Source organism: Cyclopterus lumpus, chromosome 21 (assembly GCF_009769545.1).
Source record: "Cyclopterus lumpus isolate fCycLum1 chromosome 21, fCycLum1.pri, whole genome shotgun sequence".
NCBI lineage: Eukaryota > Metazoa > Chordata > Actinopteri > Perciformes > Cyclopteridae > Cyclopterus > Cyclopterus lumpus.
Window position 1 is genome coordinate 23,041,341 of NC_046986.1, and position 23,637 is coordinate 23,064,977.

Genomic DNA, 23,637 nt, shown 5'->3' on the forward strand with positions numbered 1-23,637 from the left:
CTACTCCTCCTCCTCCTCGTCCTCCTCAGGCAGCGGTAGCAGCTCTTCCTTCAGACAATCCCTGTAGAAGCTGGTCAGTGTGGCGTAGAGGTGCTGGCGACTCTGCTGAGACAGGAAGTGGCCCTCATCCGGGTAGATCTGGTGGGTAAAAGGTAAGTACATTAGTGGACAGAGGTCTGCAGACACATACACTGCAGACGGAATATGGGGTTGAGGGAGTGTTGTCCACTGCTGCTGTCTTTTCTGATACTGCCACTGAGATGTGCTCACACACATAAAATGGCTCTAATCTAGGCAGCAACCTTCGGTTCTGCAGAGTGAAGCCAATGCGGATGTGTCTTAAATCTCTCTGCTGACCACCAGGGGGCGACTCCTCTGGTTGTATAGAAGTCTATATAAAATGACTCTACTTCTCTCTTGATTTATTCCCTCAGTAAACATTGTAAACATTAGTTTTTGGTCTCAATCTCTAGCTTCAAGTCTTCTTTTTGTAAATGATGGTCCATTTAGAGTCAAACAGACCATAAAGCAGAGTATGCTTTAGGGCGGGGCTACTATGATTGACAGGTCACTACCGCTACCAGAGTTGTATATGGCATTGCTATGTCACTCCTTCACATTTAAAATAAGGTCACTTCCCTTCATTGGTTGTAAAAAACAACAACATGGAGACGGCCGTGATCCAAGATGGCGACAGCAGAAACGCCAACTTTACTGATTGCAAACTGGATGTTGTTGTTCAGTCTCACATTGTTTTCAACTTAAACAACTTTGAAAACCTACTGTACTCTGCCTGCTTAGCACTGAGAAAATTATTGTGAGTGGATACCAAAACAGCGCTTAAAAGGAGAGTGAATATTATTATATTCATCAGGTGACTAGAAACACAGGTTCCTCTTTTTGTCACGAGTTGCCTGTTCATGAAACCCTACCATTTCAACCTTCTCTTAATAATGCCTAATAATCTACTTGGACTCTGGGCAACCTGGTAGTTTATTGATGAGTTTAATGTACTTATTTTATTAGTCAGGGATCATGCACAAAGCACATTAGTCTCGCACAAGGAAAAGATGTTGCACACCAGATTTACAGTAACTACTAGCTCATTTGCATTGGCAGTTGCTGAGCACATAGTATTAATCATCCTCCCCAGCCCCCCTCCCTCCAATTGTCAGCATATTTTAAGAATACCACAGTACTTATATTGTTGGGGTAGCATGTGTAGGACTCAAAATAACAGATAAATAACTTAATTTACATTTCTTTTTACCATTAACATTAGGCTTTGGTCTGTGCTTATATACATTGTTACACTTTTCCTAATATTCAAAGTAATACAATAAAATCAGAGCCAATTTGCAACGTTTTTCATTGTTTGAGACTTTTTCATATTTTATGTTATTAATTCTGAACACTGAGAAAGATACCCTCCTCTAATGACCAATGTATGGCCAATGTAAGTAGTAGATGTTGTTAAATTGTCCTTGTACTTTTGAAAGAAAAGTCTAGAACCATCTCTTGCTTTTGAATTTCATGAACTCTTAAATAGTTATCTGGAACAATGTTATACAATTATTTGCAACTACAAGGCTCTGATCCTATTTATCTTAAGTTATGTAGCTCCACACTTCTACCACTACAGTTGTCAATCATCTCTTTCAGCTTTTCCATTTGCCTTCCTGAGTTGCATTGTAACCTTGTTTCTCTCGACTCATCAGTTGCTTTAGAATTATTTTTCAAGGCTGCCACTGGTGCCTTCATTAAATGCCAGAGGATTTCATTCAGTTATGATAAAGTGTTTATATTATGTCTCTGGGGTATAACTTCAGTAAATGTCGATTTGAGCTGTTCAAAGGTATCTCAGTATCATTCTTTACCAGAAGTCAAGTAAAGTATTAGTCCATTTAGTTTGCCTATTTCTTTCTAAAATAACTAATTCAATTTCTATACCTGGACTTTGACAACTTTCCAATGTGACACAATTTTTCTAATTTTGCCTATTAACACGACTGCAATGGATTTAAAATAAAGCAGTCAATATGTGGTTGAAGTGTAGACCTTCAGCTTACCTCAAAACTCATCCTGCTACGTCTATCAGCTGTGACATCATCAATGAACACCAGTGGCCCAGTTCCAACACCAGTGGCCCAGTTCCAACACCAGTGGCAGCCATACAGCCCAGACCATAGCACTGCTTCCACCATGTTAACCAGGTGATGTGGTTTGCTTTGGGTCAGAAGTCGATCCTTTCCTTCTACACACTTTTCTCTTCCCATCCTTCTGGTACAAGATAACATTGGTTTCATCTTCCAAAGAACCTTCATCTAAACCTGATCAGGCTTATTCAGATGTTTCCTGCGAAAGTCTAATCTGGCCCTCCTGTTCTTCAGTGCTGCCAGTGGTTTGCACCTTGTTGTAAACCTTCTGTATTCAGGTTCATGAAGGTATCTTTTGATTGTAGACTTTGACAAAGATACGCCTTCCTCCTCCATAGTATTCTTGACCTCGGTATTCATGTTATGAAGGGTTTTTCTTCACCCAGGAAATAGTTCTGCTACGTCTACTTTCCATGTCTTCTGTGGTCTTCCGGGCCTTTTGGTGTTGGTGAGCTTACCAGTACATTCCTTATTTTTAGGAATGTACCAAACGGTTGATTTGGTCAATCCTAATGTCTCTGCTATCTGCCAGATAGGTTTGTGGAGTTGGTCAGCCTTTGAATGGCCTCCTTCACTTGCAGTGACACCTCTTTGGTCCTCATGCTCAGAGTTACCTGGACCAGCTCCCAAATGCAAACTCAACATGTTGAATCATTTTATCTGCTTAGTTTGTCATAAAGTAACGAGGGAACAGACCACACCTGGCCATCAAACCATTTGTAAGGCAATTTGTCCAATTACCTTTGAGCCTCTCAACATGTGGGGGGCTGTAAACATGGTTGTAATTCATAAACAGTTAATGCAATAGTTTTGTTACATCCATTAAATTAAAGCTAAAAGTCGATACTTCAACCACATATCGACTGCGGCATATCAAATAAGTGTAAAGTTGTGTAAAGAGGAAAATAAGAAACAGTCCAAATACCAGCCCTGACTGTATGTGTCTAGAATATCTGAACTGCTTTATTTGTGAAAATTAGCAAAGTATGATACATTTTTGTCATTCACTGTTAGTGATGTATTTGTATTTGTTCTACATGTTATACTTAACCTATTAAGCTAAAATTGTACATTCAGATAAATGAGCAAAGAAAACATCCTTTACAGTAGAGGACATGTTAGGTCATTTCAATTTCATGGATTTGGATTTGATTACACCGAATGCCGCCTTTAAATAAATCCTGACCGTCGTCACGATATTCTCAATCTCTATAAGCAACCTGGTATATTAAAGTACCAGGTTGTACCGTGTACCAGTTACCGAGTACCGTGTTTCCAAAAGACACAATTAATCAAGATTAGAGTGTGTGCAGTCCATGACACAATGCTCCTCGTCCACCAAAGAAGGGAACCTTTTACTTTCCGGTCCCAGAGTATTTACATTTTCAGTTTGGTTGTAGTGCTCTGATGTGTTATTGCTTTGGTCTTGGTGCAAGCTGTGTGAGCCTCCAACAGCTTTCACAAATGAATACATTTCTATATAAATCATTTCATACCGTCACATTTATGGAAGTATCAATAGATTGGAATAAATCAGAATGATCCTTTAATATTTAAAGTGGATTTCTCCTCCACCAAATTGCCTGAATGTAGATGATCAAGTCCAGACAGTTAAATGACTGCTGTGGATGATGCTAAGCCCTGTTCTATCCTCTTACACTCTATCTCTCTGTCTCTCTCTCTCCAGCCTGTGATTACTCAAGCTCTTATAGAAAAAAACATTCAATTGACTGTGATGGTCTGTGGTGATTATGACACCCATCTGGCACCCCAGCAGCAGTGTTTGCGCATATAATTCTGTATTTGAGCTGATTTGATACATTTTGTAAATTGTTATTTACATTATCTTGTACGTGTGACGTCATACAATACACGCATGTCCATCACTCCTTTAACAAATGCAGATACACACCTGCATCGAGTAGTTTGCTCCAACTTTCACAAGGTTCTTGACGAGCTCAGCAGTATGCTGGAAGTGGATGTTGGCTGGGAATAAATGAATACAAACGCAACATGTCAGCAAGATTCAGACTGAATCCTAACTGGGAAAAATACGAGACCGTCAGATTCTAGCACGAAACTTCAACAAACATGCATTCAACATGCGTGGCTCACCAACCCATGTTTTCCTCTGGCTATCCCAGCATCAATTTAGATTATTCCTTTATATCTTTTGATTAGAAACCATGTGCCTCATTATGTCTCAGGGTTGCATGCTTCTTTGTGCTCAGCGCCACAGATACTTTTCATTCAATCGCAATCTATTTTCTCTTACCATCTGCCGTGCCGTGCACCAACATCAGTTTCTGCTCCCGGAGTGCCTGAACGTTCTGCAGCACACTGGAAAACTACGGGGAAATCAGAAGCAGAGGGGAGATAATAAATGTATTGATATGATATTGATATTAAATTGAAGAAAGCAATACAAATAAAGAAGTATGATCACATGAAAGACATTCGTGGTGAATTGCATCCTGCCCTGATTACATGGCACACACTGACACAGTTATGCAATCCAATTATAGATCTTCAATTGATAAAGAGTCTCCCATTGACAATATTTTTCTACGCTTGGAATAATACCGTTTGCGCAAATTGTGAGGAAAAAGATGTCAAACCAAGTCTGCAGACAGGAAAACATACTGAAAGCAGTGGATTGCTTGTTGATTTGTTGGTTGGTTGTTTACAATGTTCTTGCGGAAAAAAAAACATCCCTTTAGTTCTCCCTCCCTCACTATCTTTCCTATCGCTGTGATAGCGAAACATCTCGTCTGTGTGGGAATCCTGAGAAAGCCGGGGAACCCTTTTAGTGGCGGCTTCTAAAGAACATGTGATCTGACACGCCGGTGCACACAGTTACCAAGGAGAGATGAGTGACACGATCCTGTGGAGCATTACACAAAAACACAAGAAAATGTGACGCATCGCTGCCTCTGACTTTGATAGCAGCCTTCGGTAACTGCGGGTGTGTCGGCAAGACTCTTTTCAACGATCAGTGTAGGGGGGGGGGGACACGCACCTGATATCTGCTGTCATCCCGTAATGGCAAGCCAAGGTATCTCTCGGAGAACGCCGACGCTGTGCAAATGAGAAGTGAGACGTTCTTAATGGAGACAGGGCTTCAGCTGCAGCCGAGCACCGAGACAGAGTGGAGTTCATGTCATCCTGAAGCCGAATGAGATGCTTCCAGTGAGGAGACACACAACCCCTCTGAGTAGGTGTGACGGTCCTCCGTGGCAAAACGAGTGCTCTTTAGTCTGCTCCAGAGAAGAGCTGAGATTGACCTCACTGTTTAGTCAAACTCTTTACTTTTTACTCTCCACACAAACATGGTATTGTTTTTTTATACTTGAATGTTTTGCTTTTACTTGACTTCTCAGATGGCGAATACGAAGCAAACCACAGATATGTTGAATATGACAATTTGTTTCATATTTAAATGTTTTTGCCTTCGGGAGGAGCAGATGAAGTGGCATGGAGCAACCATGATATTTTTTTCACTCAGCTTAACCAATCAGTTGTTGCCTAAACGTAACCACCTTACCTACGTGGTATTGTGCATTTCTGAAAACGGATATGAAATGTGTTTTTGCTTCAGAAATGTTGAGGAGACGGGAGACAAACAAGGTTTAAATACTTTGGGGAGGTGCAGGGGATGAGACACAGGAGGATTCAATTGGGGGCGGGGCCGACCGTCACAAGGGCAGGAAGTGAAGGGAACAGAGGACACGAGAGGCAGGGGAATTCAACATGAAACAAAACAAAACCCAAGACTGTGACAAACATTTGTTTTCTGACAGCTGGGCTGAATACATGAAGTGTGAATTCAACATGATGTTGGACTCTTGGAGGGACTCTGAACTCACCGTAGAGTTTCCAGTCCGTCACTGGTGACATTGCACAGGCACATTTGAAGAGGCTGTCAGTAGACTTGAGCATCATTAATGTTATGTACGCTCCATAACCCTGAGCGGACAGACATAAACACATTGAAGTTTGATGGTTAAATCCTTAAAAAAACATGTAACATTACACAAACAAGCATTTTAAAAATACATTAATTGATATACTCTCCATGGATTTGTGCTCATCAGCAGCATAAACAGATGTAATGTAGATGTATTCAATCTCCAGAACACAGGCTCACCTTTCCAAACACTGCTATCCGTGTCCGATCAATATATGGAAATTTCATCATGAATCTGGAAGAAAAAAGCACGTATCATATGAGTTACAGTTCAAAACTTGTTCATACCATCATTTATTTAATTATATTACTTGTTATACATATTTGTGTTTCAGTTTACTGTATATTTGACCTTAAAGTAATGAGCAAATAAATATATAGTTCGATGAGAGCAATTGCTTTTTTAACATGCTGGTTTAATGCCCCTATTTCAATCGTACAGTATTCTCCAAAAGCAGGTATGACTGTAATATATTTTAAGCGAATGCATTGGTGTGAAATCTTGAATTTCTCTGGGAGCAATTGACACATTAAATTAACGACACGTCTGTGAAACAAAAGGAAATGGACTGAAAAATGTAAAGAAAGCCCAGCTGGAGCACGGAGAAACATTTCCTGTTGGTAGACGAGGGACATCGGAGCAAAGGAAAAAACTACACACAAAGTGGAATATAATACCGCATTGACAAGTGCAGACAATTAAGCTTTCAATTATACATATTGTTTCCCATAACATGTTCATCCGCCGGTGCAATCACATTCATCATAAGTGACATTTATGAAGCTATCCTTTAAGGGATTTGCATGTTGCTTTAAAGAGTAAGTCATTTAGTGTGTCCTTTGAAAGTAAAACCTAACCTTTAAAGTGTGTTACATTATATTGCATTCAAGATCTATTCAGCATTAATGACTGTTTGGAGGATATGAATCACAATGTTATTATAATGCCTTCGAATGTAATCTTGTAAAAATGATGAGAGGCGGATCATCAAGGATTAATAATACATTTACATGAAACAGTATGCAAACATTAATAATGGAGTGTATGTTGAAGTACATAGTTTGTTAAAGTGACGTCCCTAGTTTATTAAAGTAACATCCCTAGTTTAAAGTGACGTCCCTAGTTTATTAAAGTGACGTCCCTAGTTTAATGTGACGTCCCTAGTTTATTAAAGTAACATCCCTAGTTTAAAGTGACGTCCCTAGTTTATTAAAGTGATGTCCCTAGTTTAATGTGACGTCCCTAGTTTATTAAAGTGACGTCCCTAGTTTAATGTGACATCCCTAGTTTATTAAAGTGACGTCCCTAGTTTAATGTGACATCCCTAGTTTATTAAAGTGACGTCCCTAGTTTAATGTGATGTCCCTAGTTTAATGTGACGTCCCTAGTTTATTAAAGTGACGTCCCTAGTTTAAAGTGACGTCCCTAGTTTAATGTGACGTCCCTAGTTTATTAAAGTGACGTCCCTAGTTTATTAAAGTGACGTCCCTAGTTTATTAAAGTGACGTCCCTAGTTTAATGTGACGTCCCTAGTTTAATGTGACGTCCCTAGTTTATTAAAGTGACGTCCCTAGTTTAAAGTGACGTCCCTAGTTTAATGTGACATCCCTAGTTTATTAAAGTGACGTCCCTAGTTTAATGTGACATCCCTAGTTTATTAAAGTGACGTCCCTAGTTTAATGTGACGTCCCTAGTTTATTAAAGTGACGTCCCTAGTTTATTAAAGTGACGTCCCTAGTTTATTAAAGTGACGTCCCTAGTTTATTAAAGTGACGTCCCTAGTTTAATGTGACATCCCTAGTTTATTAAAGTGACGTCCCTAGTTTAATGTGACATCCCTAGTTTATTAAAGTGACGTCCCTAGTTTAAAGTGACGTCCCTAGTTTAATGTGACGTCCCTAGTTTATTAAAGTGACGTCCCTAGTTTAAAGTGACGTCCCTAGTTTAATGTGACGTCCCTAGTTTATTAAAGTGACGTCCCTAGTTTATTAAAGTGACGTCCCTAGTTTAATGTGACGTCCCTAGTTTATTAGTGATGTCCCTAGTTTAATGTGACGTCCCTAGTTTAAGTGATGTCCCTACTTTAATGTGACGTCCCTAGTTTATTAGTGATGTCCCTACTTTAATGTGACGTCCCTAGTTTATTAAAGTGACGTCCCTAGTTTAATGTGACGTCCCTAGTTTATTAAAGTGACGTCCCTAGTTTATTAAAGTGACGTCCCTAGTTTAATATGACGTCCCTAGTTTATTAAAGTGACGTCGCTGATAACGTACTCCACTGCGGCGATCTGGTCCTGAACATCCACGGTTCCCAGTCTCTGGTGGACCTCGTGCAGGATCCTCTGACCCTGGAAGCCGCTGCCCCGGCCGTCCAGACGAGCCACGAGGACGTTGTCCGAGCTGACCAGCACCGAGTCCCAGCTGAGAGAGAAGCGGTCCGTCACAGCCTGACCACCGGGGGCGCTGTCACTGAACAGAGCACAGGACATGATAAATATACAAAACTCAAGAGAAACTGAACTGTGAAATCAAACAGCTGGAGCTGAGAGCAATTACGCCAGAAGATATAAGTGAGTTTGATTTGTTGGAGATTTGTTTGTAGGCCTGCTAACAGCTGGTCTTTATAAATAACGTAGATCATGATTGCCTAGTTACTTTAATTGCAAAGCTCATTTTACTTCTTGGCAACAAATCACAACCAACAGTTTGTTGGTCCGTCTCTCAATAATCTCTTATCCCTGTCTGCAAAGCACACTGGTTCCTTCTGATGACATGAATCCTTAAAAACTGCCCACAAACATGTTATTTAATGTTTATTAAAAAGCTCAGTCAAATCCTAAAACAGCTAGGCACTGTAGGTTTGAGTCAACGTTACACAAAAAAAGGAGGAAATGGTATGTTCTTGATTATTTGTTGGGCACTACTTTCTGCTACATATTAACACACATTTAGTGCTACCATGACACTACAGTGTGTTCATCATGGTCATGAGGGAAGATGTCACCCAGGGAAACAGTGTGGCTAATTGACTAGTTGTTGGACGATGTCTAAGAAGAAGAAGAAGAAGAAGAAGAAAAAAGAAGAAAAAAGAAGAAAAAAAAAGAAAAAGAAGAAGAAGTAGACATATCAGGCTTTGACAACATGCTACTACAAACATGGTATCTTCTGTATTGCTACTTGGATAAAGGTTTCGACCAAAGATTGTACAAGATTAAGATGTATTTTAGTTTAGAACAAAAATGTCTCAAGAAAATAAAAAGAGTTCATCAGTATGAATTTGTGACACATTCCACGGTATAATGTGTCGTTGCATACGGTACGTACATCAGCAACAGTAGTCCATAGTGACGGGACTCAGAGAAGTCTGGTGGATACGAGATCTTCAAAGGTAAATCTGTGCGGAGAAAGACAGATAAACTACTGTGTCACCAAGATATCGTAAGTGGTAACAGTATGGAAACCAATCAACTGCATGGAAACTCTCACCAAAATGTTCCATCTGAACAGTTCTGAAGTCAGTCAGCTGGATCCTTTTGAGCATCAAAGCCCCCTTCAGCAAAGAGTTGTTCTCGAGGATGTAGTAATCTGAAAAAGATGAGGGGAATGGGTTTTACGGATGATACGAGAGCAAAAATTCCCTCTGATAATCAAAGCGTCGCTGCATTCAAATGACCCATAATGACACGGGGCTTTGTCTTTGGAGCCGGGGGTATAATGAGATAAGATGGAAGGTTGATGTGAGGCTCGCGGATCCTTCCTGACATTGTTTCATTTCGTGATCAATACAAAAGTTTCGGGAAGTACATCCCTGGATTTCATCTCTTAGGGGTTTAGTTTAGCGGTTGCAAATAACGGAGACAGTTCTAAATTGTAATGAGTTAGAAGATTATCGTATGAAATATGCAATCAAATCACTTCTTTCTAACAAAGCGTACATGTGTTTTTCAGCGTTTTCTTTCAACAAAAAAAACCACCAAAAAAAGCTGAATATGGTTTGTAACCAAAATGATTGAGTTGACCTGTATGCATTTTGAAATTGCCGCAGTTCCCCTTTAATTAAAGCGCCGATGATAATGGTAATTTGTACTCCTGTTAAACTTGGATGAGCACAATGAAATACGATCACTATGTTCCATTTCCAAAGCCCAGCAGCTTGCTCATTCTGGCCTCGACAACAGGGGGAGGCGGTATTTTCTCCACATGTAAATAAACAATGACTATAGTTTCGGCCATTTTTTCACCCATTCAAGCCATCTGAGAAACAGCTGAAATGAAATGGAATTCATCCAGCACTGCTAATGGAAAAAACCCAAAATCAATAGACGCCTCATTATGAAACCCGCCGGGGGCCTTGAGTTCCCAGCTGTGGATGGAGAGGGCCTATCTAAATAACCCTGGGCAAATTGTTTGCTTTTCTGCGGCACAGCTGTTAACATTTGAGGGGGGTAAAAAATTCCACAGACAGATAAGCAGGCATGGGTAACAAGAAGAAGCCTGTGTGTACTGTACATGTGCTGAGAGTGTGGATGTGTATAGCATGTGTGTATGGATTCAACCCCCCGTTGACCAGAACAGACCCCTAAAGAGACGCTCACACAGCCTTTTCTTTTCACGCTGTTGATGGTTCAGACAACAACACTCAACCCCCAGTAGAGTCGTGCCGTGACCACTTTTCAGTCGACTCACACTCAACATCATCAAAGCAGTCACAAAGTCCGCTCTGGTTCCTCTGAAACAAATCCCAAGAGTGAGAGGTTTCACTTGCAGAAGAGGCGACATGGGGCCCCGTTTGGTTTCAGAACCTTCTTCCGACCCAAAGGTATCTCTTCTTTAGAGGTTGTTTTAGCTGCTCGTCCTGCAGCGCAAAGAAGCGGCGACCATGAAAAGAGCGTATGCATGTAACAAGAGGAAATGGACACCTCATGGGCCTGCTTCCCCACAGGAACCTCTTCTGAGTGCCTTCTTCTCTAGTCAACTGTTCCCAACGAGCGGAGAGCTGTGCGGCGCTCGGAGCGCTTCAAGACTCTTTCTTTTCAGAAAGGTGCTGTGACGTCACTGAAGAGAGCGGAGGAGAAGCTTGTTTTAGCTGTTTCTGTCCTGAAGTTATTTATTTTTATTTCTAACAGACACTTTCATGACGCCTGTGGAGATATTTTATATCTCCTGTATACATGTTAAGATTGATAACATTGTATGGAATATTGTAGCAGTTTAAGAGAGGTCTCAACACAATGTATTAGTATAGATTTCCAGCTTTGTTGTAGAATTACACATACTGATATTCATAAATGAACTCTGTGACTGGACACATTCTAGTCGAACAGGTGTAGCTGGTTGACCAGTGGGGGTCAACTCTGTTCTATTTAGAGATCAATGTCTTCCATGCCTGTGTTCTGACCATCTCCATATATGGACTTGTGTTTCGTATGCCTGTGCTCAGCATCTCTCCCTGAAATCTAAATAACTGACCTCTAGGTAAAAACCTAAGTTTAAGCTGGTTAACTTCCATAAAGATGTCACCCATGTGTGTCTCAAGCGTTTGGTGTGAACGCAGCCCGACCAGCTGCTTCATTCGCGCCTTAGAGGGGGCGTGGCTTATCTCCGTGGCTTTACTCTGTGGAAACAGTTATAATTTCCGCCATCCACCACGGAAGAAATAGCCACTACTGCTTTATACTTGTTGTGGACATCCCACAAACGTCGGAACATCTAACACCCTGGTGTTTGGGTTCATAACATAGGCTCACACAGCTCGGGGGAATTTCACAGATACGTCTTGATGATTTCCGCTTCCAGCGCTACGAGAGCAGCAGCAGCCAGGGGGGCGGATTGATTGGCTTTCGCAACTTTGCGTGTTGCGAATTTTTCGCCAAAGTTGAAATATGTCAACGCGCGATTCGTGTCAATGCGCGATTCGTGTCAACGCGCGATTCGTGTCAACGCGCGATTCGCGTCATTCACAACCATTCGCGTCTGTGTGCAAAATTCGCAACGCTTTTGGTGTGAACGCAGCATGAGGGTATAAAGGTATTGTGGTTTCTTCCTTGCAGTCCAGCAAACTGTGCTTTTCCTCCCATGATTCATGTTCAATAAAGAATTCGACAAAATTGATCTTCGAATCCGACCTCATCTGTAACCAGTCTGTTCAACTACCACACGCCCATTTGTGGGAGCAGATGGGCCGGGCGGACACTTAATGTGGCCGAGTGTCGTGTGTCCATCACCGCGCTCTCACCTCGCTCTAGTACCGCGGCTGTCAGATTGAGTTGTGGCGAGCTCATCCGTACGAAGTATGACGCAGACCTCCTCCGTTTGCAGACAAACAGATCGTAGCTCAAACAGATCAAACTAAAGATACCACATTTTCAATTCAGCTTATTTTGTATAGCCCAAATTCTCCTCAGAGGGCTTTACAATCTGTACACATACGACATCCCTGACCTTTGACCTCACATCGGATCAGGAAAAACTACACAAAAAATGACCTTTCACAGGGAAAAAAGGGAAGAATGAACCGTTGTATGAGGTGGACCGCTGTGCTCGTTGCAGGCGCACTCCTTCTGTTTACTTCCAGCCAGACAGAATGATTCACATACATTCACATTGAAATGAGAAGCTCATGCAGCTCACGCAGATTAATACGTTGTTTTGCGCGGGACCTCAGATTAATTTCCGTGAATTTCTACAGCTGAGGTGTTGAGTGCAAAGTTAGCCCGAGCGCACAAAGCCACAATATCCACATTTATGGGAAATACACCATAGAAATAAACAGTTTTTATCTTTTAAGATGGCCGTCACATGCCCGTCATTTCTCTGCAGACTAAATGGATTCCTTACTTGAGTTATTGAGGCTGTGTAGGATGACAGTCGGTTCTCCGGGACCTGAAAGGAGAAGTGAAAAGCCTGTGAGTGTCCTGTGACTCTAATCCTCACCGAAGGATTATGTGTGCTATGCAGATAGCGGAGGACAATTCAAAGAGAGAAAACCTTCAAACATTGTAGACGGTGTTTCTTTTGACACGTTTGCTCCCACAAAGCAGACACACAAAAGTCAAATGCAGGCAGCCGTTTAGTTTTTTTCTCTGGTCACCTTCCATACTTTACCCGCATCCATTAGGGGTTAGAGGTCACTCACAATCGCCTCCGTAATAGCCCCAGGCGGTCAAATTTGGTGAATTCTCTTCAATGTGTTTTTGTGAAATACTTCGTCAATGAACAGGATGGCGTGTTTCACTGAATGTCAGCTGAGGAACACACACGACGACCGCATTCGACCCGCCGCGCTCGCTGTGGACTGAAACGCAGACCGCAGAGCTGTCCTGGACTTCCTGTCGGAGGGCTGCATTAGCTTTGGCCTTCGCATTCCTTCAACCACTCGCGTGTGCCACGCAGGGAAACCGTCCATTGTGTGAACGTACCTGCTTTCAACACGAAACCCATCAAGAGAAATAAAGGCCTTGCGTTGCTTTTCTTGGTGGAAACAGAGGACAGGACCGACTTGTCAGGGTCATGTGAACTTGATCCACCCCCCCCCCCCCAAAGGACAATAAGCCTCCTCCATTATTTTGTTATGTTTTTGGGGAAACGGAATTGCGTTATTATCCAATAAATCACCACGTGAAAACCCAAATGCTTCTGAGCACGTAGCACTTTCATCTTGTTGAAAAATAAATTGAAACCACAAACAATATAAAGAGTTACCCTCTATTAAACCAGCTACTCGCCGCCCGATTACGCTACCTAAAAGTAATTATACACAATAGAGCGGCCGTTTAATTTTATGCCTCTCATTTGGAACTGATGAGAGATTAATTGAAGAGAGAGTCGTTGGAGGGTGACAGTTTGCAGCGAGCCTGACATCTGCTCGAGGATTTCAGACGGAAAACTGATGAATAAATTAGGAACATAAAACACAAAAGAACCCAACATTTCAAAGACTTTTTGACTCTTTTAACTGCAACCATCTGCAGTTGTGTTGTCTTAAACTCGGCTTATTTCAGCCCATTTTAATTTGAAGGTAAAAGCTGAGGTTGTTCAAAGCTCCCCAGCATGTTGGAAGTGTAACCTCCGGATTAACTCTACAATTCTACTGCACACACACCAAAAAAAAAACATTTCTGAGAAAGAAGAAACGGACACTAAATTGTGCATTGTACTTTGATCCAAAACCAGTCAGAAAATATAAATAAAAAATAAGTTGACAAAAGGAGTTGACAGTTAGCATTCAGACATCATCATTTCAAGAAGAGAAATATGATTTCTATCAAACTTGAAGATGACTCATTCCGTACTCAGAGGCGTATTTATCCAGCGGCACAGTGTGTGACGTGGGAAGTCCTCTCCAGCCGTGCTAGATATGTCGTGTCCCACTTTTGAGCAATCACATCTCCCTGAACAATTTGACCAAAAGCATTCTCTTAATGGTTTCCACAGCCGGTGCTGTGGGAGCTAAAGATGCTCTAGTTGGAGCGCAGCCCGTCAGGGTGCGTGATGGCCTACCTTTGCAGCGCAGGATGATGTGCTGGTTAGCGGGGCTGATGTCGGCGTCGAAGTACAGACAGTGAGCTTTATTCAGCTCGCATGTCAAACACCGGCGTGGGAACAGGCCCACCGTTTTAACACTGAGGGGAGGAGATACGCATTTCAGGGAAGCAACACAAAAGGGGCACGACAACATTTTGAGTGAAAGACGGAGGGTGAAGCTGGCATTGCTTTATCGTCTCATCGTGTTCAAACCCTCCCCTGAAGAGACCAGAACCAGCAATAAAACAAATCCAGATCAGAGTTGTCCAATAACTATTCAAATGAGTGTAACCTAGAATTAGCACAATGTTGCAGTCTACATCCATGTCTTTCCAAACAAATTGTATCAATTCAGACATTTGTGTTGAATTGGCATAATTAACTCGTGAATTATTGAGTAAAAATAAATAATAACTGCTTTGTGAAATCAAAGTGACCTTTGACCTTCAAATTCAAATCAATTCATCCTTTGGTCCAAGTGGACGTTTGTTAAGTTTGAAGAGTTTTATTGTATTCATGAGAGTGGGTCGCACGTGAGGTCACAGTGACCTTTGACCTTCTGTTAAATTCATAATTAGCATATGAATTGATGAGTTATGGTGAAAAACACGTTTTATGAGGTTATGTTGACCTTTGACCACCAAATTATCATCAACTCAAAAAAAATTCCCTCCTGAGATATCACGTTCATCAGAAAACAGGAAAATATAAGGCCTCCATTAGAGGCATAAAAACACTTTCTATGACACCCAGGTCTATAATGCATTCTAAAAATATGTTTTTAATGTGAGTATAAAGTGCTAATAGCACTGTGAAATTATATATATGAAAACAATCTCAAAACCTTATAAAATATTGTATAATGACCTATAAGTCAAGTATAATATTTCATAATTACTGGTGACTAACTGACATTTGTATTATGTATTACATGGCAAAGATCTTGTCAAAACCAACCTGAAGAGTTGCCGTCTTCGTGGTGAACCCTCTGTGCTGAGAAAATAACTGTAAAGAGAACACACGCACACAAACAATAGGCACAAACAGGCATAATTAATTAAACATGGTTCTTCATTATCTTCTTCTTTAGGTTGAATGGCAAACCTCTCTTTTACTCTTTTGTGTTTTTTCTATGTTAAGAAATGTATGCAGACTTACAGGTTGTCAGTGTTCTCGTCATAGGCAATGATCTTTGTCACCTCCCAGTTCCCTGATGTTAGATGTCGGACGTCATTTTGATCTGCTCTGAACTGAGTGAAGCAAAAGAAGATGAGTACCGGTCATTGGTGTGAACATCTTTTCATTATATGCAGCTTATTTGAAACTGTGCAGACAAACAACAGCATCAGTCATTGGTTCAAAGCCTCCTGTAGGTGTTACATAATGTAACACCTACAGGAGGCCTCTTGTAGTCATGTGGATCATGACATGTGTCCGTCCAAGGCAGAGGTGGAAGTAGCCTCAAAGTGAGCAATATACCAATTCCACACCTAGGATTAGAATGTGTTTGGGGTAATCGGATCGCAACTGGATAGTGCCCGACCACATGTAAGTACAGGGGTGAATGGGCCCAAAACGCATTGAGGACGGACGGTGATCGGATCAGATGAACCACCTCCGGAGGAGGTCGGGGACGCATTGTGACCACATCGAACGCAAGTGTAACAGACTTAGTATTAAGAGTCTGCTCAGGGCGGCTGGGAGGAGCAAAAACAGGACTTCATGTCCCGTGTGAAACTAAAAGCCAAACCATGATGTTTTCCTTTAACCTAACTAAGTGGTTTAGTTGTCTGAACATTCTCCACGTCTGTTTCACAACATTAACCACGTGTTACAACGTTCTCCACGTCTGTTTCACAACATTAACCATGTGTTACAACGTTCCCCACGTCTGTTTCACAACATTAACCATGTGTTACGACGTTCCCCACGTCTGTCTCACGACATTAACCACGTGTTACAACGTTCCCCATGTCTGTCTCACAACATTAACCACGTGTTACAACGTTCTCCACGTCTGTCTCACAACATTAACCATGTGTTACAACGTTCTCCACGTCTGTCTCACAACATTAACCATGTGTTACAACGTTCCCCACGTCTGTCTCACAACATTAACCATGTGTTACAACGTTCCCCACGTCTGTTTCACAACATTAACCACGTGTTACAACGTTCCCCACGTCTGTTTCACAACATTAACCATGTGTTACAACGTTCCCCACGTCTGTTTCACAACATTAACCACGTGTTACAACGTTCCCCACGTCTGTTTCACAACATTAACCATGTGTTACAACGTTCCCCACGTCTGTTTCACAACATTAACCATGTGTTACAACGTTCCCCACGTCTGTTTCACAACATTAACCACATGTTACAACATTAACCACAGGTTACAACGTTCCCCACGTCTATCTCACAACATTAACCACATGTTACAACATTAACCATGTGTTACAACGTTCCCCACGTCTGTCTCACAACATTAACCATGTGTTACAATGTTCCCCACGTCTGTCTCACAACATTAACCACATGTTACAACATTAACCACATGTTACAACATTCCCCACGTCTGTTTCACAACATTAACCACGTGTTACAACATTAACCACATGTTACAATGTTCCCCATGTCTGTTTCACAACATTAACCACGTGTTACAACGTTCCTCACGTCTGTCTCACAACATTAACCACGTGTTACAACGTTCCCCATGTCTGTTTCACAACATTAACCACGTGTAACAACGTTCCCCACGTCTGTCTCACAACATTAACCATGTGTTACAACGTTCCCCATGTCTGTTTCACAACATTAACCACGTGTTACAACGTTCCCCACGTCTGTCTCACAACATTAACCACATGTTACAATGTTCCCCATGTCTGTTTCACAACATTAACCACGTGTTACAACGTTCCCCACGTCTGTCTCACAACATTAACCATGTGTTACAACGTTCCCCATGTCTGTTTCACAACATTAACCACGTGTTACAACGTTCCCCACGTCTGTCTCACAACATTAACCACGTGTTTCAACGTTCCTCATGTCTATTTCACAACATTAACCACATGTTACAACGTTCCCCACGTCTGTCTCACAACATTAACCATGTGTTACAACGTTCCCCACGTCTGTCTCACAACATTAACCACGTGTTACAACGTTCCCCACGTCTGTCTCACAACATTAACCACGTGTTACAACGTTCCCCACGTCTGTTTCACAACATTAACCACGTGTTACAACGTTCCCCACGTCTGTTTCACAACATTAACCACGTGTTACAACGTTCCCCACGTCTGTCTCACAACATTAACCACGTGTTACAACGTTCTCCACGTCTGTTTCACAACATTAACCACGTGTTACAACGTTCCCCACGTCTGTCTCACAACATTAACCACGTGTTACAACGTTCCCCACGTCTGTTTCACAACATTAACCAAGTGTTACAACGTTCCCCACGTCCGTCTCACAACATTAACCACGTGTTACAATGTTCCTCATGTCTGTTTCACAACATTAACCACGTGTTACAACGTTCCCCACGTCTGTCTCACAACATTAACCACATGTTACAACGTTCCTCATGTCTGTTTCACAACATTAACCACGTGTTACAATGTTCCTCATGTCTGTTTCACAACATTAACCACGTGTTACAACGTTCCCCACGTCTGTTTCACAACATTAACCAAGTGTTACAACGTTCCCCACGTCCGTCTCACAACATTAACCACGTGTTACAATGTTCCTCATGTCTGTCTCACAACATTAACCACGTGTTTCAACGTTCCTCATGTCTATTTCACAACATTAACCACATGTTACAACGTTCCCCACGTCTGTTTCACAACATTAACCATGTGTTACAACGTTCCCCATGTCTGTCTCACAACATTAACCACGTGTTACAACGTTCCCCACGTCTGTCTCACAACATTAACCATGTGTTACAATGTTCCCCACGTCCGTTTCACAACATTAACCATGTGTTACAACGTTCCCCACGTCTGTTTCACAACATTAACCACATGTTACAACATTAACCACATGTTACAACGTTCCCCACGTCTATCTCACAACATTAACCACATGTTACAACATTAACCACGTGTTACAACGTTCCCCACGTCTGTCTCACAACATTAACCATGTGTTACAATGTTCCCCACGTCTGTCTCACAACATTAACCACGTGTTACAATGTTCCTCATGTCTGTCTCACAACATTAACCACGTGTTACAACGTTCCCCACGTCTGTCTCACAACATTAACCACATGTTACAACATTAACCACATGTTACAACGTTCCCCACGTCTGTCTCACAACATTAACCACATGTTACAACATTAACCACATGTTACAACGTTCCCCACGTCTGTCTCACAACATTAACCACATGTTACAACATTAACCACATGTTACAACGTTCCCCACGTCTGTTTCACAACATTAACCACGTGTTACAACATTAACCACATGTTACAATGTTCCCCATGTCTGTTTCACAACATTAACCACGTGTTACAACGTTCTCCACGTCTGTTCCACAACATTAACCATGTGTTACAACGTTCCCCACGTCTGTCTCACAACATTAACCATGTGTTACAACGTTCCCCATGTCTGTTTCACAACATTAACCACGTGTTACAACGTTCCCCACGTCTGTTTCACAACATTAACCACGTGTTACAACGTTCCCCACGTCTGTCTCACAACATTAACCATGTGTTACAACGTTCCCCACGTCTGTTTCACAACATTAACCACGTGTTACAACGTTCCCCACGTCTGTCTCACAACATTAACCATGTGTTACAACGTTCCTCATGTCTGTTTCACAACATTAACCACGTGTTACAACGTTCCCCACGTCTGTTTCACAACATTAACCAAGTGTTACAACGTTCCCCACGTCTGTTTCACAACATTAACCATGTGTTACAACGTTCCCCACGTCTGTTTCACAACATTAACCACATGTTACAACATTAACCACATGTTACAACGTTCCCCACGTCTGTTTCACAACATTAACCAAGTGTTACAACGTTCCCCACGTCTGTTTCACAACATTAACCATGTGTTACAACGTTCCCCACGTCTGTTTCACAACATTAACCACATGTTACAACATTAACCACGTGTTACAACGTTCCCCACGTCTGTTTCACAACATTAACCATGTGTTACAACGTTCCTCACGTCTGTTTCACAACATTAACCATGTGTTACAACGTTCCCCACGTCTGTTTCACAACATTAACCATGTGTTACAACGTTCCCCACGTCTGTTTCACAACATTAACCATGTGTTACAACGTTCCCCATGTCTGTTTCACAACATTAACCACATGTTACAACGTTCCCCACGTCTGTTTCACAACATTAGTCAAGTGTTACAACGTTCCCCACGTCTGTTTCACAACATTAACCAAGTGTTACAACGTTCCCCACGTCTGTTTCACAACATTAGCCATGTGTTACAACGTTCTCCACGTGTTACAACATTAGCCACGTGTTACAACGTTCTCCACGTGTTACAACATTAACCACGTGTTACAACGTTCCCCATGTCTGTTTCACAACATTAACCATGTGTTACAACGTTCCCCACGTCTGTTTCACAACATTAACCACGTGTTACAACGTTCCCCATGTCTGTTTCACAACATTAGCCATGTGTTACAACGTTCTCCACGTGTTACAACATTAGCCACGTGTTACAACGTTCTCCACGTGTTACAACATTAACCACATGTTACAACGTTCCCCATGTCTGTTTCACAACATTAACCATGTGTTACAACGTTCCCCACGTCTGTTTCACAACATTAACCATGTGTTACAACGTTCCCCACGTCTGTTTCACAACATTAACCACGTGTTACAACGTTCCCCACGTCTGTTTCACAACATTAACCACGTGTTACAACGTTCCCCACGTCTGTTTCACAACATTAACCACGTGTTACAACGTTCCCCACGTCTGTTTCACAACATTAACCATGTGTTACAACTTTCCCCACGACCCTTTCACAATGATAGCCCCATGAGAACCTTGAGCATCACGATCCCACGCAAAAGGCCACCAATGTGGCAAAATATGAAGGAAGGGGCCATTATGTCTACGTTGATGAGAAAAAGATCTTTGAAGTGGGCCTATACTGTTCAGGAGGACAGTATCAGATTATGGAAACACTTCAATTAACAGCTTAACAACATCATGACTAATAAAGGCTGCTGTGAGGACACCTGGCTGCACATACCATTAAAGACTCTGTTAAATCTGCGGCAACACACAACATCCATCCTGTCAGAATTAAGGATTTAGCCAGATCCTTTGGTCTCAAAAACTGTTGCCTGTATGCTGGATCAAGTGGCTGTGAACTGGGCCTTTACCTGTGTGGTGAACATGGCGATGTGATGGAACTCTCCACGTCCTCCTTGTTTGACCGGGACTGTCAGGAAGAATCTGCTGCCATCTTTGGAGAACACTGGTTCTTGGTTCTGCAGTAAAGCAAATATAGATGAACAGCATCGGTCACCTTGGTGGACAAAACAACACATTCCTGTTTACACATTACAGAGGATTTCCCAAACATTTTTTTTTCAGAGGCTTGCTTTTCCTACAACTGACATCAACAGCATGAAACAAGTGAATTAAAAAGAGGATGAAATGATGTGCAAATTACTCCTACAGTCAAACCACTTTTTCACCCAGAAAGTAGTAATTGCAACATTTTAAGGAATAAATGTCTACTTTGCTATTGTTCAGATTGCTGTAACAGTGGCCGAAACATTTTCCGGGAAAGGAAACAGGTAGTTAGCATGATCAGCAGAGAGAAAAGTGCACCATTTACCACAAACTTGACCAGAATATTACCAGGCAGTGAGGGTTTAACAAAGAAACAAAGTTGCAACATTTAGGATCCACTATTTGTGCAGCTTGAATGATACTGGGGGATAAAAATCTGGATTTCTGGACGTCCGGTGCATACATGTCTTTTTTCTCTTGTGAGTCTAAAAGTTCACGTTTATTTTGTTACCACAGAACTAGGCCGCTGGAGTTAATCTCAGTACAGATGGAATGACCGTGACAATACAACATATAGTACAAAAGAAGGACAACATAATAATATAGTACACACTCCACATGCAATTACAGCGAGGTCAACATTGTGTGTGTTTAACAACTGCGCGGCCTTGGGGAAGAAGCTCTGGCTCTGCAGCGGATAAACGCAGTAATGGAAAAGAAACAAGAAAGAAACCCCTGAGGTACACGCATTTTACATCAGTATCTACATTTTCTCAACCTCTCAATTGAATTTACTCAACCGCAGAGGTTCTATGTACAGGACTCAAGAGTATTAATATGGTGAAGGGACCTTAACACGGAATGTCATCATTCACACAAATGCATACGCCGATTTGCAAGGTGCCACCCACCCATCAGGAATACAATACTTTGCGTTCACATCTATTCACACAGTGATGGCACAGCACTGGCGAGCAATTGGGAGTTCAGCGTTTTGCCCGTGTACGGCAGGAACACATGAGCAGAGGATGAAGCCACTCTCCCTCTGGGAGCGTTGGAGTCCTCAGGTTCTCTGTTCCTGCTTGACTCCACACGGCTCTCATCCGGCTCTTTCAGCTGATACACCGGTAAACACGGTGAGCTCTGTCGGCACCGTTGCCCGTGGGTTGCGCCGTTCGTGCTGTTAGCTTCTGAATGCCATATTGAGTATTGAGCGCCTCTCAGATTTCCACAACCCATAATGAGCATAAAGAGGAAACAGTGCGTTAAAGTAAATGACCTCAAAGTGAACAAAACACTTAGATCGGCTCCACCTCGAGCAGACACGCCCTGGGTGCACAATAATGAATCCGTAACTATAATCTACTAATATAACAGTTAAAGGGGCCAACCTGCAGCGCTTGTAGTAGTTGTCCTCTTTTATATTCTAAATGCATTCCGTTGATAAGATTTTCATACTTTGAATGTAGAAATATGTGGTATTACTCCCTTTTCTCATGTAAACATATGACTACCTTTAACACCACTGATCTTGGCCCACAGAAAATCATAATTCTGGATCATTTTAAATAAACCTATTGAATGCATATCCATACTGTGCATTGAGGCAATCAAGTTCATCAAGACACCCAAACTGAATACACATCTCACTCAGAGAACACATTCTGCCTCAGATGGGGAGAGTTTACCCAGATTGAGATGGCATTTGAGTCAATCTGACGTCAATAAGCTGTTGCGTAAAGCCCCCCCCCCCCACACACACTGTCACAACCACACAGTCGGTAAATGAGCATCTCGCAGATTAACCACCTTAACAAAGACAAGCAGCTCTGCATGCCAAGATTGACAAGTGGTTAAATGACCCGGCGCTGCAGCCAAACATGTACGGCTGCAGGGCCGTACGATCCACATCCTGCCAGCAACGCTCCCTCCTCTGCCTCCCATCTAAAAAAAGAAAAGCTAAAACGAACGCTGACAGTCGACCGCACTCCCTCTTCTTTGGAGGAAGACACATACAGAGAGCTAAATGATACAGTGTCACGTTTTAACTTTGCTGACGTTTATTAGATGCCAGGTTATTGAATGTCCGTCATGCTTGATTATTCCTACAGTGAAGTCGTGCTTTCCAGAAGTCCATTTTGACTAGAGGAGGGTATTCACATGTTTTTCTTCCAGTGAAAACATTCTAAAAAAGCTCACTGTGCTGCAATGTTGCATATTTCATGGATGACCTACACCAACCGCATGGGAACACTGATTTAAAATTGCATCTGCTTTGATTTTTCAACTTGTCCTAATCCCCCCAATAGCTCTTCGTTATCTCCAAGGAAAGCTCTATTCTTCGCTCCCGAATCCTACAGGTGATAATGAAGTGGCAGGTCCCTGCATCCAGAGTACTGAAGAGAATCATTTGAGGGGGCCGACACCGAGTG

At 42.0% G+C, this 23,637-nt stretch overlaps 1 protein-coding gene across 2 annotated transcripts in view; it reads right to left on the minus strand.

Moving 5' to 3' along the window:
• LOC117750223 (inactive dipeptidyl peptidase 10-like) overlaps positions 1 to 23,637 on the minus strand; it is a 96,770-nt gene continuing 73,133 nt past the window's right edge. The window contains exons 12-25 of one of the 2 annotated variants that reach the window (XM_034561318.1): positions 21,070 to 21,177; positions 15,806 to 15,897; positions 15,605 to 15,652; positions 14,624 to 14,745; positions 12,962 to 13,006; positions 9,611 to 9,709; positions 9,449 to 9,518; positions 8,399 to 8,593; positions 6,304 to 6,358; positions 6,023 to 6,122; positions 5,176 to 5,234; positions 4,432 to 4,504; positions 4,069 to 4,142; positions 1 to 138 (exon numbers count right to left, since the gene is read on the minus strand). In XM_034561318.1, coding sequence (XP_034417209.1) covers positions 1 to 138; positions 4,069 to 4,142; positions 4,432 to 4,504; positions 5,176 to 5,234; positions 6,023 to 6,122; positions 6,304 to 6,358; positions 8,399 to 8,593; positions 9,449 to 9,518; positions 9,611 to 9,709; positions 12,962 to 13,006; positions 14,624 to 14,745; positions 15,605 to 15,652; positions 15,806 to 15,897; positions 21,070 to 21,177 — 1,278 coding nt within the window. Of the gene's footprint in view, positions 139 to 4,068; positions 4,143 to 4,417; positions 4,505 to 5,175; positions 5,235 to 6,022; positions 6,123 to 6,303; positions 6,359 to 8,398; positions 8,594 to 9,448; positions 9,519 to 9,610; positions 9,710 to 12,961; positions 13,007 to 14,623; positions 14,746 to 15,604; positions 15,653 to 15,805; positions 15,898 to 21,069; positions 21,178 to 23,637 lie in introns of those variants that run through there. The other variant, XM_034561319.1, reaches the window with a different exon arrangement.